General features: G+C 38.8%; 1 protein-coding gene across 5 annotated transcripts in view; it reads right to left on the bottom strand.

Moving 5' to 3' along the window:
* The window catches only part of usp2a (ubiquitin specific peptidase 2a), a 40,379-nt gene that overhangs the window by 14,565 nt on the left and 9,132 nt on the right, over positions 1–16,682 (bottom strand). For 4 of the 5 annotated variants that reach the window (XM_051678861.1, XM_051678859.1, XM_051678862.1 and 1 more), the window contains one exon: positions 15,885–16,596. In XM_051678861.1, the coding sequence (XP_051534821.1) occupies positions 15,885–16,550 (666 nt within the window). In that variant the 5' untranslated portion in view covers positions 16,551–16,596. Of the gene's footprint in view, positions 1–2,636; positions 3,148–15,884; positions 16,597–16,682 lie in introns of those variants that run through there. The other variant, XM_051678863.1, reaches the window with a different exon arrangement.

The raw sequence follows: 16,682 nt of genomic DNA, 5'->3' as shown, positions 1-16,682 counted from the left end.
TTAGGTTTGTCGATTTACCAAGGTTTATTAATTTAATTTTCTTATGTTGGTCCAACTTAATTTATTTTATTTATCATTAGTACATGCCAGGTGATCAAGTACAGGGACAGTGAATCTGTTGCACTGTCAATTTGCAACTGTGTTGCTTTCGTTCATTTTAATTAAGTAAATTGAACAAGCAGCAAAACTCCTTTTTTGAGTGTAGTGAAGTGGAACAAGTCATTCATCGAGGACAGAGCTTAAGTCAAAAGGTATAATTTTATTATATTATTATGATCTGATATACATCTAATATATATCATATGCTGGCTGTACATTCATCTGAAACAGTTTTATACAACCCTATTCATACAGTTGAAGTCAGAAGTTAACATACACCTTAGCCAAATACATTTAAACTCAGTTTTTCACAATGCCTGACATTTAATTGTAGAAAACATTCCCTGTCTTAGGTCAGTTATTATCACTACTTTATTTTAAGAATGTGAAATGTCAGAATAATAGTAGAGAGAATGATTTATTTCAGCTTTTATTTCTTTCATCACATTCCCAGTGGGTCAGAAGTTTACATACACTTTGTTAGTATTTGGTAGCATTGTCTTTAAATTGTTTAACTTGGGTCAAATATTTTGTATTTGGGTAGCCTTCCACAAGCTTCTCACAATAAGTTGCTGGAAATTTGGCCCATTCCTCCTGACAGAACTGGTGTAACCTTGCTCGCGCACACTTTTTCAGATCTGCCAACAAATTTTCTATCGGACCGAGGTCAGGGCTTTGTGATGGCCACTCCAATACCTTGACTTTGTTGTCTTTAAGCCATTTTGCCACAACTTTGGAGGTAAGCTTGGGGTCATTGTCCATTTGGAATACCCATTTGTGACCGAGCTTTAACTTCCTGGCTGACATCTTGAGATGTTGCTTCAATATATCCACATAATTTTCCTTCCATATGATGCCATCTATTTTGTGAAGTGCACCAGTCCCTCCTGCAGCAAAGCACCCCACAACATGATGCTGCCACCCCCATGCTTCACGGTTGGGATGGTGTTATTCAGCTTGCAAGCCTCACCCTTATTCCTCCAAACATAACGATGGTCATTATGGCCAAACAGTTAAATTTTTGTTTCATTAGACCAGAGGACATTTCTCCAAAAGTAAGATCTTTGTCCCCATATTTGGAGCATTAGCATCTTCCTTGCTGAGCAGCCTTTCAGGTTATGTCGATACAGGACTCGTTTTACTGTGGATATAGATACTTGTCTACCTGTTTCCTCCAGCATCTTCACAGGGTCCTTTGCAGTGGTTCTGGGATTGATTTGCACTTTTCACACCAAAATACGTTCATTTCTAGGAGACAGAATGCATCTCCTTCCTGAGCGGTATGATGGCTGCATGGTCCCATGGTGTTTATACTTGCGTACTATTGTTTGTGCAAATGAACGTGGTACCTTCAGGCATTTGGAAATTGCTTCCAAGGATGGACCAGACTTGTAGAGGTCCACAATTTTTTTTTCTGAGGTCTTGGCTGATTTCTTTTGATTTTCCCATTATGTCAAGCAAAGAGGCACTGAGTTTGAAGGTAAGCCTTAAAATACATCCACAGGTACACCTCCTATCAGAAGCTAATTGGCTAATTGTCTAAAGGATTGACATCATTTTCTAGAATTTTCAAAGCTGCTTAAAGGCACAGTTAACTTAGTGTATGTAAACTTCTGACCCACTGGAATTGTGATATAGTGAATTAAAGTGAAACAATCTGTCTGTAAACTGTAAAAAAAATTTTTTTTTAAAAAATGTCCTAATCTAAAAGACTTGCCAAAACTATAGTTTGCTAATATTAAATCTGTGGAGTGGTTAAAAAAATGAGTTTTAATGACTTCAACCTAAGTGTATGTAAACTTCTGACTTCAAATGTATCTAGCATGATGTAACTTTTGGGTGCTAAATATATGAGCGTTCCATTGAATGCACGAGATCAGTGTAAAAGCACATTCCGTGGCGCTGAAACGAATCAGAGCAGATATAACGGAGGCTGTACTGACAGCAAAGCCTGAACACCAGTTATGTTCTTACTGTTCTGGCCTCGGCAACGTGAGGCGGGTCTGAGAGCGATGCCGGATGCAGGGATCTACAGAGCAAGTTCTAATGGGATTTCAGCTTATTACGTAACAATGCACGACCATTCTAAACTGCTTCGTGCGTCATTATTCAGCTTCATTTACGTTGCTCTAAATGGTTCTATATCTTAATTTAAATAAAGTAATGGGATGATGTGTATCACAACGAAATTAAAACGAGACTTTTTCTTCAGATTTAAGGCTCAAAAATCCGATTTAGCCAAAACCTTGCAAAATGACAACAGTGGCATATACACAATGTCGCAGCCGGTAGTTAAAATAAGATAATGGAATGCAATTGTGACAGCAAATACGAGTACAAGACAGATTAATTTTGCATTCTATAACCAGTGAACTTTCGGAATACTGATGATCACTTACAAAGCCTTAGAGCGGGCTTACTGGTTGTGGGTGAGTGCAATATTATTGACATCACAGCATGAACTACTTTTAATGGCTTATTCAATGTGCCCCATTCATTCATATGCTGCCCGATATTTCAGTGAAGCGTATTCATACCTTGGCATGATTTATTAGAAGCCCGACGAATGTAGAGACCAGCATCGAGTTTTTCCTTCGCACCTCTTGTTTTAGAAGAGGGAACGCAGTCGCCGGTGGCTCCTCTGGAACTGTAACGGTGTATGAGTGTCGCATGCTGGGCATTATGAATGAATCCTACTGTGTTGTCAAAACGACAACTTTAAGATGTCGCCTCTATGTATGTTCTCACATCAAATATTCCAATGCCCCTTTTCAATCAAGAATGGTCCTTCAGGTAAGCAACTTAAACAGGAAACGACCTCAACAGTGGCCCATGAGAGAACTGAAAACGAATCAAACATTTTCAAGCAGCCCGACACGGTTTACAGAAAAACGAAGAACCTTGATATTTAAAAAAAAATCATTAATACGCAGATAAACTCCTTTACATAGCAAAGCGAACGAGTATTTAAAGAAATGATGCACGAACTGATGTTTCCAGTTAAAGCTGTCTGTCGGATTGCAGGATGAAGGCAGCGTGCGTGTCCATGTCTTTTCACTACTGCTGCGAGTCCCGCCCACACGAGCACTAAGGGCAGCCGGTTAAACGCCACAATGGCAAAGACTTACAAAAACTATGTGGCTCTGAAGGACTTAAGAACAGTGCCTTCGCAGCTTTAAAAACCGTGCAATCTTGATTTCAATACTCCAAACGTCAAAGATACGCCTCTGGTAAGCATAAATTATTCACCAGGTAAAGGCCAATGTGAACTTGTCCAGTTATTAGTCACTGTAAAAACACCTGAAAAAAAGGTAATGAAAAATTGCTCTACATATAACTTAACATGATTGCTTAAAGTTCGAGTGGAAAAAAAGAGGGCAAATTTTGTTTTATGCTATATTCTCAATATACGAGGGCATATAATCAGACTGAGAAAAGAACAACTGCCAACAATGGGTAGAGCAACAGAAAGTGGGACAATATGTCTGGTCTTTGGGGCTGGGTAACATACTCGCTCAGCTGTCACCCCAACTAAAGTATTAGAGGGACGCATTAAACTTTCCCTGTAAAAGTGGGAGAAAAATTAGAACACACTAACCCTTATAAGAGAACACCAGACTGAGGTCATTATTATGCACTTATGAAAGAGTCAAAAAGTAAGCTGGAGGTGGGTTTAATGTCATCAGCCGCAAACCAGTTCTAGACTATAAATACCGAAAGCCGATAATACAGCATGAAAGTTGCCAAAATGGAAACAATGTCACTTTTGATGGTAAACGTGTCCCACAGTCAGAAGAAATCATCTTAGTTTGAGAGACATTGCAGTTACATGTCACAAAGCCTCTTTAAGTGTTACACTATATTAAATATTAGTTTGCTACTTTGCTTAATTTCATTTAGCGGGATGTCATTTAGTGAATACATTTTTTTATTATGTTAAAATATTTTATTATGGTAAATGTTTTATTTAATGATGCATTTCGCTGAAGGAGAGTAAACTGTAAATAAAACCACAGAACTCAGAGAATGGTAATCTGTGTTTATGTGGCAACAGGAAGTTGGTGGTGCAGGTGGCCTGTTATTGAAGTGGCAGTTCAATGAGGGAAAAAGATCACTCTGAACCTTGCAGTCTTATGACTAAGTTTATACACAACAAACAGCGGAAGAAAATATTCCCTTGACACTCTACACATGTGTATGTGTGGATGTATCTGTGAGTGTGGTTTTGTACGTGTGTAATATTTGGAGTACCAACAGAACACAATGCGGGTGAAAGGTAAAGGCAGCAAGGCTAAATAAATTAGTTTCTTGAAATGCATAATAAGACATCTTGAACCATATCCAGTAATCCACTAGATAATCTTGGCTTTTAGCCAAACGACAGTCTGCATCAGGGCATCATGATAGTTACATTTTATACTGAGGAGCTAGCAGTGCTGACATAATGCAACTGCTGAAATATGTGAATATCCTTTAAAAACAAAACAAATGTCCTGTTATAATGTACAGTGTAAGCAAAAATATCCTCGATGCTTTCATAGTAAAGCGGGAATGTGATGATTAGAGTTAAATTCAACGTTGTGGTGAGTAAACCTCAAATTTCAGATGGCAACCTCATCCAAGCATTACTTAAAACATAGGAAAATACTGGAGGGACACTTTGTTCTCAGAAGGAGAATTCACTTGTCACTCTGTTTCCTCTTAAGGACCTCATGTGAAGAGAATACAACGTTCTGAACTGTCAGCAGCCTCTGAATTACACTGTTGTTGCCAGTAACCAAGTGCCAAAAGGGTGCAAAAAAGGTGCCAGTTGTATCCAATAGGCTGTTTGTTATCAAATTAGACATCAATAGTTTTTCAAGGTTTAATGAGCTTAAAAAAAGAGGGTACTTAGGTTAATGTTTTGGAACAGTCCACATACTAACAGACCTGTTATATAAAAAATCTAGGCACAATCAGTTGGTAGTTGAAAACGTGACTGGAATTGTTTATTCCTGAACTAAGGATATGCAAGGTCTCTCTGCTGAGACACAAACTTAACATAATTTTAAAAAACACTGAATGGAGAGAGTCTGCCTGTGGAATGAAACTGTGTTAATGCTGGCTGAGCCTCACAAATGCTCCAAGTAACACTAAAGCTCGCATCACACAAACAGACTCCAAACAACTCGATTTTGGCCAAGGGTGTCACACATGCATACCAACTCAAAAATAACAACAGGAGTACCACATGAGCATAAAAAATTGTTATAGAGTGATTTAGGGCGTTTTCAGACCTGTAGCTTGCTTAATTTGTTTTGAAACATGGTCTAAAATAGTTAATATGTTGCATTTTCTTCATGGTTCAGTTTGCTTTCACAAGGTTATATTTTAAAACGGACCAAACCTTTAAAATTTCCGTTGTGGTAATTTGTATCTGTCGTTAGTTGCTTTTGCATTATACCTGCATTGAAAAGTACCTGTTCTCACAGTCACAGAGCTCTCTCTTTCTCCCTCTCATGCCCGCACACTTGCACACACACATACACATAGAAAGAGTGAAGCCACGTTTTTATCTGTCAAAAAGTTTCTGACGCTGTCTTACCCATGTCTGTTCTGCTGCTATTTAAAAGAGAAAAACGATCGTGAAGATCGACCTACTGTATATCTAATAGAGCCACCAAAAGGTTATATCTGCGTTTTGATGATGAATTACAGTGACGAGCTGACCTATAGATTTTTTTCTCCATCCAGGTGGTCTCGGATCGATTGTTTCGGTGCAGTTCCGTGTGTGATTGCTGTGTTCATATATGCCTACATGAACGAACCAAGAGAGAAAACGCACCAGGTTCCGAAACAAATGCTCCAAACGAGCCGGGTGTGAAAACGCCTTAGGAAGCGAATCGTGGAGTAACTTTAGCTTGTAAAAGTGCCTGATTGTGTATTTATCCCATCGAGGCTTGCCGTAGAACACGTATGTCTATATGCAGCTTTCAGTGAGTAAAGAAATTACATTTAATAAAAACAGACTGTTGTGACAGCCATGTAAACTGAAAAAATTTGATCTGCAAAAGTACTCTGGGTAAACCAGGGTAAGGAATACAATTTTAGGCCACAATCATACACCCCCCAAAAAATTACTTTCACTATTGTCAGTTTAACTCAATCCTCCCATGTTCATATTAGGGGTGGGCGATATAACCAAAATCTTATATCATGATATCACTAATTTTATATCACGATAACAATATACTGTATATCCCAATATAGTTACATTTTTTTAAAATCAATAAAAATTGGTTTATATATTAAATAACCCTACTGTAATGCCTATTCTTGAAAAATCCAGTCATTTAATTAAATACTTTATAAATGAAAACTACTTCCTCTTTTTAATTTTCTCTTTATTTGGAACCTGACAAACATAGAGTTAAAAAAAAAAAACTGGGTAATCAAAAAGTGGTAATCAGCCTTACCACAATGCTAAATTTCACATTTCAGTCTGATGTTGTTGACTAGTATTATTATTATAATAAAACTTTCCTCAAGAAACTCTGCATCTTCTGAAAGCAATGCAACAAAGGAAATAATCCATAAACTAAAGCTGCACTATGTAACTTTGTGCTTTCTAGCGACATCTGTGGTTGAATCGTAAAATTGCAAGCAATTTGCGGAAGAATACATTAGGTCAGTTGTGTTCTGGTACTGCTCTTCTGGTGGATGAATCTCCCAATTTGAGCTTATCTGGACATCGCCTATGTGTGATCATGACTGGAGCCGGAGTCATAACGTACTATTTTCATTTTGATATTATGTTATACGATTAAACATTTGAAACAGAAATATTACTTGCTTTGATGAAGATAAACAACACTCTTATTTACATATTTGATTGAATTTTACACTTAAATCGCTTTTCTGACACTACACTCAAAGCACATTTAAAAAGAGAATGGGGACTCTCCTCAGCCACCACCAGTAGATCGTAATATGGTTATTCAAGTGTTTTATCTACTATTTTTGTGATATAGTGGGGTTGGAGACAAATAATAAAATATCATCAGCGTAAAGCAAACGCTTACGCGCCACACCTTCCGCCACCACCCCTGGAAAATCATCTTCCCTTCTTATCGTGGCTGCTAATGGTTCCAGGGCAAGACAGAACAATAATGGGGAAAGAGGGTGCACCTATCCAGAGTTAAATAATCTGAAATTAATCCATTTGTTTGTACCGCCACTACAGGGTGTTTATAAAGTAACTTAATCCATCCAATAAATGTACTCCCGAACCCATACATTTCCAAAATCTTAAAAAGATAATCCCATTCTACCATATCAAACGCCTTTTCGGCGTCAAGTGAGATGGCAGTGACCAGAGTCTGATCATTCGCCACTGACCACATGATATTGATGAAATTCCTAATGTTATCAGACTTGCCTTTAGGCAAGTCCTTAATTACCTCGCCAAGCTCCTCCAAGGTTATCTTAGAATCAAGATAATTTTTTTGCTCAGTCATCAGTTTAGGGAGTTCTAATGGTTCTAAAAGTTTCTAATATCTTCATCAGTATACGAAGACATGGAACTATAGAGATCAAGATAGAATTCTTTAAAAGCATTATTAATATCAATGGCCAAGGTAAATATTTTACCACCAGCAGATTTCACTGAGGGAATGGTAGAAAAAGACTCTCTCTGATTTATATATCTAGCCAAAAGCTTCCTTGCTTTGTCCCCCGACTCAAAGTATGACTGTTTTGCCCTGAATAGCCAAAACTCCACCTTTCGCGACAAAATAGTATTATATTATTTAAATTCTATTCTGAGGCCATCAGATGACATTCGGTGCTTCAGCTCTGCCTCTGCACTTTTAATATTCCCTTCCAACTCCACGAGTTCTTGTGCTTTGTACTTTTTGATGAATGAGGCATACTGTATGATCTCACCCCTAAGAACTGCCTTAAGTGCCTCCCAAGCCACGCCCACAGAGGACCAGTTGGTCTCCATATACACACTGATTTCAGCCTTTAACATTTGTTGGAATTCAGGATTTTACAAAAGGGACACATTAAAGCGCTAACTATATGATTTCTTTTTCTCCATATGTGGCAACACCTCTAAACTCACCAGGGCATGATCCGAGACTAAGATGTTTCCAATTGAGCAATCCACAACAGATGAAATGAGGGACTTAGATCTAAAAAAAATTTTAATTCTAGAATAAATCTTATGGACTGATGAAAAAATTTATAGTCCCTACCAGATGGGTTCAAAAGTCTCCAAATATCTGTAAGACCAAGATATTTACACATCCTGTGAAGCGTCAATTTTGCTCTAGGGGGCATGCACACTTTTGCTTCTCTATGATCAAGGACTGAGTCCATCAAAAGATTAAAGTCTCCTCCCAATACTATATCATGAGGGGTGCCAGCAGCTTGCAACATCCCTTCAAGATCTATAAAAAAGCCCTGATCATCAACGTTAGGTGCGTAAATATTAGCCAAAATCAACCTTTGCCCCTGCATTTCTGCTAGAACAATAATGACTCTTCCTAATTTTTCTTTAATCTTTTTGAGACATTAGAATTGTAGATGCTTACTTATCAATGCAATGACTCCCCTGCTCTTAATTGAGCCAGCACTAAAGAAAACATGTCCACCCCATATCTTCCCAAAGTTTTCAGCTTCCTGTGGGAAAAGATGCGTTTTTTGAAGAAACACAATATCATATTTCTTACGTTTAAGAAAATAAATAACCTTCCTTCTTTTTATGGGGTGCCCCAACCCATACACATTCCACATGGAGAGAGACAATCCACTCATATTAACATTTGACATTTTGACATATTAGAAAAAATAGAGTGTGTCAAAAACAAAATTATAAAGACCACATTCCAACATTAGTGCAACAATCAAACGCCAAACTTCCACCCGAACCAAACAAACAGAAAAAAGAAAAACGTGCGCATTAACCCCATGCATGACAGCGCCATCCGGCGTCCATCCCCCTAAACTCAAACAGTCCATGTATGCCTACGAGAGGCCTGCGACAATTTTGCCGTCAGATTGCTCAAGTCTGGTGCTTCTATGCAAAGTTTGTGAGACAGAATTACATAACAGAAGAAAATCTATAAAACAAACTCCAGTCAATAGGCAGAATAAACACAAAGAATGTGTAGATTCATCCACATACTGTCCCGAAGGTGTGTTCCTCCCCAAAAGAAGCTCCAGCCTCTAGGCTCTAAAAAAAAAAAAAAACTTTTAGTTTCCTCGGACAGTCAAACGAATGTTCAGTGAGCGGCTGTTTCATAAGTGCAGCAGATGAGCTAATCCTTCCAATGTCCTGCAAAAAAATATTCCACAAAACAAACTCCATCCAATAGGAGGCATCAGCACAAAGAATGTGCAGATTCATCCACAACTGTCCCGAAGGAGTGTTATTCCACGAAACAAACTCCAGCCGCTAGGCAGAACCAGCACAAAAAGAAACAAAGAAGGTGCCCAGTTTCCTCGGACAGTCAAGTGAATGTTCAATGAGTCAGGTCCACTTGGCTGCAAAGCGAGCGCCACACAATGATTTACTCATTCCCTTGACTTTATAAAGGACAATGCTTGTTGCGGACAAGAAAATACTTTGCGGCCATCCTTAGCATCTATTCTCAATCTGGCTGGGAATTTCAGTGTAAAAGCGACCCTTTGTCGATGCAAAAGTTACTTGAAGGAGTGTTACTCCACAAAACAAACTCCAGCCATAGGCGGAACCATCACAACAAGAAACAAAAAAGGCGCCCAGTTTCCTCGGACAGTCAAGTGAATGTTCAGTGAGTCAAGCTCACTTGGGAGCAACATGAGAATCACACCATGGCTTACTCATTCCAATGACTTTATGAAGAACAATGCTTGCTAGGGACATGTAAATACTTTGTGGCCATCCTTAGTATCTATTCTCAATTTGGCTGGAAACATCAGTGCAAAAGCGATCTTCCACTGATGTAAGAGTTTCTTGCATTCCTTGAATCTATCACGTTACTCTCTTGTCGAATTTGCAAAGTCTGGAAAAAAAAAATGCTGTCGTTCTTCCAAGAAATCCTTCCTTTACTCCTTGCCTCACATAACACAAGATCTTTATCGTATGATCTCAGAAATTGAGTTTCCCTCAGCGGATCTCCGAGCCGGGACCTGTGAGTCCGCTCGATTTCCAGCTTATGGCCTGTTATGTTGAGCTGACTTGGGAAGAGCTTGTCTAGGAATTTCACCATATCTCGGCCTTCTTCATTCTCAGGAATTCCAACAATTCGGATGTTGTTTCGCCGATTACGATTCTCAAGGTCTTCCAACTTTTCTCAGATGCACTGCAAATTTGCCTTGATCGCTAGAGGATTAGCAGCTAATTCCCTCTCTGATGACTCCAGATAATCGATCCGTTTCTTGACGTCCCCGATTCTTGTAACCAACTCAGAGAATTTCGCCTCCATGGAAGTGATCGATCGACGTATTACAGCCAAATCCACCAAGTCCGCTACGACCAATATCAGCATCACCGACATGCTGGACATTTGACGCTGAATTTCTCCCACCGCACCGTCCAAATTGAGTCCCTGGTCTGCGGCACTGTCAGGGGTATCAGCTTAAGCACTTAAGTGTCTTTTAATGTCTCCAGAGCCTGAGGATTTTGAATTCTTTGACATATTGTCTTCATAGAACAGTTATGAAACTGAGTGTATCGAACTTCACCGGTTTAGGACACAAAAAAAATTAAAAAGTAGCAAAGTGCGCAGAGCTCGCCATTCACACGTTCCGACCCTCGCATGGCACCACACGACCCCCCGATTTATCTACTATTAATGTTTGAATTGCACTACAGTTTTCAATTTAAGAGGTTAAACTCGTGATATGACTGATACGAGTTCAATAAAAGACTTTATTATTTTTATACTATATTGTCCAGCCTCAGTTACTACAATAGCATGTCTATGCAATGCACACAATAACACGTAAACTAAAAATATAAAACAAGGATTCAGTAATGATGGGGATAAAATATACTTTATTAAATGTAAAAATAATATGTAGGTAATAATATATATAACAATTACAAGAAGTAAATTTCATACATATTAAACACGTCACAGTAACTTAACCGGATAACGTAGATACATCGTGATCGGTTAACACACGAGTAATGTTTGATTCATAAAAGCTTGACAAGCAATATAAGCTTCAACAACCCACCAGCAAACATATCCAAGCATTATAGCAGGTAAACAACTTCGCCAAATGGATAACAGATAAACATCCATCTAGACTGCAATGATGCTGTCCTGAACTGTGTGAGTTTTACTGAACTGAGTTGAACAGCGTAGTTAGTTTCTCCAGCTGGAACATGAGACAGCTGGCACTTCTTTCCTGTGTGTGCAGACATGACATAATGATGCAAGGATGAATGCCATAAACCAGCGATTTCGTGCCAAATCGAACCCGACAGCTCAAAATACAAATAATTTTTATAGGCTAACAGTAGTGAATCGGGGTAAGATAAGGGCATTGTTTTGAACACTGATTGTTGATGTACTAAATCAATAATGGCAATTTGTTCATTTTTAACCAAAAATAAATAGTGAACAAGAACCGGTTCTCGGTTCCCAACCCTAATCTTAACAGTTAAGGAGGTAATAGAGCACAATACTGTCCGCCTATTCTTTCAGCCATGTTGGTTCCGGAAGTATTTCTCCCATTTATTTATTTTTTTCATAACATTTTTCATAAAAGCGTTCTAAGCCATGAACCAAACCAACCAGCTCAGAGGTGACATTAAAAACTTTTTTCTTTTTTTTTTTTTTGAAGCATAAATGAAGTTGAACATCAGCCAAAAAGTCAAAGGTACAAGACTGTGCACTTATAAACATCTTTAATGAGGGAATAAACTACAATCCCATGACGCATTGTGAATACCACAGTGTACTGTCATTCTCAGATATTCATGGCAGCGGGAAGTCACTGCACAGCTCATTTGGCGCACTTTCTTGGCTGCAGTTCTCTGATTTGTGGATGCTTTCTCTTCAGGATCATGGATAGCGTAGTTCTTTAGCAGGAATTCCACTTTACATTTTTTATTTGTAATATATTACAAAATATACAATGTGTTACAATATTACAACATATTTTTGTTGTAATAACATGGACTGATGGCTTTATCAGAAGCATATACCATCCATTAATAACCTCAGAGCTCATGGTAGGTCTGTCTTTTAAGGTGTAGAAGTAATCGTTTAAAAATCAATAGGATTTTTTACTTTCAGAACCCGAATTTTGCTCCCTATAGTGTGTCAATTTCTGTATCATTAAACCAAATGTGTTATTATTCAGGTAGCTAGCTAAAAACATATTGACAGTTCAACTAACTTGCTCAGCAAGGTGGTTCTGAAAGAGAAAATTAGAAGACAATAGTTCACGCAACAATGCATATAATTGAGCTGGCGTAGCTATAAGCGCGTTTGTGTTACCAGTTAAAAATTCACATTTACCTCATTTGTATTCAGCTAATTCTCTAAGCTAACACTTAGTAACAGTGTGGAACTGAGAAATAGCTGGATGAAAAAGCTTAACATCTTCTAATTTACCTAATAGTAATAACTTAATATCCTCCTTAATTACAGCAGTGATAAACTAAGGTCTGCTTGGCAGTGGTTTGGATGCCATGAACTCATCAGGGTAGCACTGAAACGCTCAATTCTCTAGTACCTTCATTCCTCCACAATAACCAAGTTTAACACAGCATAAATGGCCTGAATATCTGAAGCATTAGTGTGTAGTTGACTAAAGCACTCTTGCACTCGATAAGATGATTAGTTTTGTTTAAAATTCTTAGGTGTAAACTTATCCAGTCTAGACTAATCATATAAAAGTCAGACAGACCTGACTGCTTACTGCTTCAAATTTAGACTGGGTCCCCTTGTTGAGAAGTTGCTTAATTAATGACACAAGCAGCAATTCATTTCAAATAACAGCCATAGACTGTATTTCACAGGGCTTTTTGTAGCATGGCATAACATTTGAATTCAGCCTTAAAAGCTCTATGGATCCAGTAAGCATAACAAACATATTCCACAGTCAACATATAAAACACACTGGTGCCACTTGCCACTTCCCAATAGAGAAGCATACCTTCATTAATGTGAAGGTATTTCTCCTGTCAGGGACACTCACCAGCAAAACTCACAGGTTATGTTTGGAATGGAGTTCAAGTGTACTACTTACTGTATACTGAGCTTATTATTTTTGAAAATAGTATGTGAAACAATATGCAGTATGCAGCTATAAACGTTTCAAACAGCAGTACATTGTTGTCACATGACCTTAAAACTGTTTAATTTGACAATTATTGTTCAGTTATTACTATTTTTAATCTAATTTTGTGCAAAACTTTTTTTAACTCTTGGTAATTCAGTCACATAATGAAGAGGTCAATGACATAAAGAAGGAGACGTTTAAACATTGTGGCTGATAGAGTATTCTGCACAGTGTGCTCTGTTGTAGGATATACTGCACCTTTTAGCAAATTAAGTTGGTCATTCAGGTATTCTTAAAGGGATGGTTCACCCAAAAATGAAAATTCTTTCATCATTTACTCACCCTCATGGCAGCCCAGATGTGTATGACTTTCTTTCTTCTGCAGAACATAAATTATGAATAATTTAGAAAAAATATTTCAGCTCTGTAGGCTCATACAATGCAAGTGAATGGGTGCCAAAATGTTGACGCTTCAAAAAGCGTAATTATAAAAGTAATCCATATGACTCCAGTGTTTTAATTCATTTTTTCAGAAGTGTTTTGATTGGTGTGGGTGAGAAACAGATCAATATTTTACTCCCTGACCAGTAGGGGGTAATACGCATGAAGAATATGAACCAACAAAAACACAAGAAGAAGAATGTGAAAGTGATCTGTTTTTCACCCATACCTATCTCATTGCTTCTGAAGATATTGATTTAACCACTGAAGTTGTATGGATTACTTTTATGCTGACTAATGTTATTTTTGGAGGTTAAAAATTTTGTCACCCATTCAGTTGCATTGTATGGACCAAAAGAGCTGAGAAATTCTTCTCAAAATCTTCATTTGTGTTCAGCAGATGAAAGAAAGTCATACACATCTGGGATGGCATAAGGGTGAGTAAATGATGAGAGAATTTTCATTTTTGGGTGAACTATCCCTTTAATCTTTACACACAGAACATTTGCATATACTATGCACAGTAGCCTATACATGCTACATACTGCAGAAATAGAAAGAATAGTATGGTAGTATGCTATTCGGAACATAGCCATAGATGACCCAATACATATTTTTCACCGACAACTTCCTAAGGTGTGTTCACTTATATCACAAGAGACTCTTGAAGCACAGCTGAACATAACACATCTCTCAGTTTTGAAGCCACTCAGCACCACCTCTCTGAAGGGCTCTCTTGAAATACTTGAAGTAAGAAAGGAGAGTGATGCAAATTTAGGGATTGGTGAAAAACACAAAAAAGGGGAATTGAAATGGAAGTGTTATGGAAGAGTCTGTCTACTTTTTTAGCTGTCTTGGTTCTGGAAGTGTATTGAAAGCTATACTATGTAAGATTTATTTGTTAGAAATGAACAAAATTTAATTAATGAGCAAGTACACCAACACTCCATCTTCCAAACCATGTATTTGCCTTACCCGATTCATTACGGTAAGCCTATAATAATGATTTATATTTTAGAGCTGTCGGGACGGATTTGGTGGGAAATTGCATACTTCCATCAGTCATCCGTGCGTGTTTACGTCACATCCGTAAATAAAGAAAAGAAGGTCCAGGTAGCTACTATAGCATGGATATGTGCAGTGATAGGCGTGGTTGTTGTTTGATGCTGACAGCTTGTAGCCACAACACATGAGCAACATTGTCCATGGATCATTTAAAAAAGCAACCCTCTGGGGAATCACCCGTTTTCAAAATAAAGAAACCTCCAACCAAGAAGAGTCTGCAAGCAAAAAGGGAAAGCGACAGAGCCTGTAATAAACACATTGGCTTGGCTTTTTCATAGGTGGCGAAAACTCTGACAAAGGTTTTAAAACCGACCCAGAGATGGAGTTTTTCTCTTTGGACTATGTATGTGCATTGTGTGGATGTGTCTTCAGTGTTTTTCAGCATGGATTGTATGTTTTTTCGGCTCATATCAGCGTGAAATGCTTGTGAACAGTCATAATATGATTCAAGCTTTGCAAAGGAACTTTTGTTGAAGGATGGGGCAGTTAAAAAACACCATTGGATCCAATCGCAAAACCATGAGTAAACAGCTTCATTCATAAATTTTTAAATGTCATGACTGTTTGATAGTTTATGGTGCTGATGTGCTTGAGTGAACAGTTTACTATATTCGGATACAATGTGGTGGATGTGCATTATGTGTAAACCCTGATATTAAATTTTATATTGTTGTGGAGCTTGTTCATTCTCTTTCGATTGAGTTTCAAATATGGCTGAATTTCAGGGGCTGCACAATGTTAGCCAATTATAACAGTGGGCGTTTACAATAAAGTTTGAAGGAGGCACTTGGGTCAAAACCGAATGTTTCACACAGAGGGCCAGAGACAGGGTGGAAAATGATCATATATCAATGAGATCAATCATATTATTGAATTAATCAATTTAAATAATCTATTTCCATATGGAAAAAATGTATGGGATACTGTTAAACTCTATAAATGGGAACTGTTCAGTGAGTTGAGATAACATGACTGCATGCCCATTAGAATATAAATGAGTTGAATGCTCTTACCAAAGACTCTCTGACTGGTGATGTGGAGAGACAACCTGAGGAGAACTGGCTGCTGCTTCTGCTCTTTAGGCCACTGCTGCTGCTCCCGAGACCCTCCTGTGTGGAACTTCTTGAGAGCCCATAGCTGGATCGTGAGCTGCTGCAGGACTCAGATGGGTCACTGCCTCGGCTCCGGTAGGACTGCTTCAGGCCACTGCTGCTGGAGGTCTCGCTCAGGCCCAAAGCTGACAAGTCATGCGTCAGGTCACTTTGACTCACCGATTTCCGCCGATTGAGGGAGATGCTGGTTGACACAGGTGAGGTGGAGAGGTAGCTAGTGGGGGCCGGAGAGTAACTGTAGCTGCTGTATCCTGAGCCCCCATTGAGGCCCAAGCCATAACCCTTCACTGGTGTGCGGCTCAGGCTCTCACTGCGCCGGCTGCCCAGCAAATCAGTGCGAGGGATGGGCCGACCCCGGTCCGGCTCGGCAGATGAGCTGTAGTTGCGGATGCGGCTGGCGCTGGAGCTCAGGTAGCTGGAAGAGAAGCTTGACGAGGAACTCTTGTAGGGCAGCTTGTCCCGCTCGTAGGTGCCCAGTGATGGGGTCAGGGAGGAGCCATATGAGCTATAGTGACTTGTATAAGAAGAGCCAGTGTAGCGCTTAGCCGTGGAGGAGACACGAGACATGCTGGGAGCTCAGCCGGATGTAAGGAAATTTCAGGCCGCATGGACTCTGGGGAAAAGAGAAATGTGAAAAATTTGTAGTTTCAGCTGTTCAAGATTAAATCAAAGGTTAGTATGATTTACATTTGAGGTCAG

Source organism: Myxocyprinus asiaticus, chromosome 39 (genome assembly GCF_019703515.2).
Source record: "Myxocyprinus asiaticus isolate MX2 ecotype Aquarium Trade chromosome 39, UBuf_Myxa_2, whole genome shotgun sequence".
Classification (NCBI taxonomy): Eukaryota; Metazoa; Chordata; class Actinopteri; order Cypriniformes; family Catostomidae; genus Myxocyprinus; species Myxocyprinus asiaticus.
The sequence above is the reverse complement of the archived record's forward strand: the minus strand, read 5'-3'. Positions and strand labels throughout refer to the sequence as shown.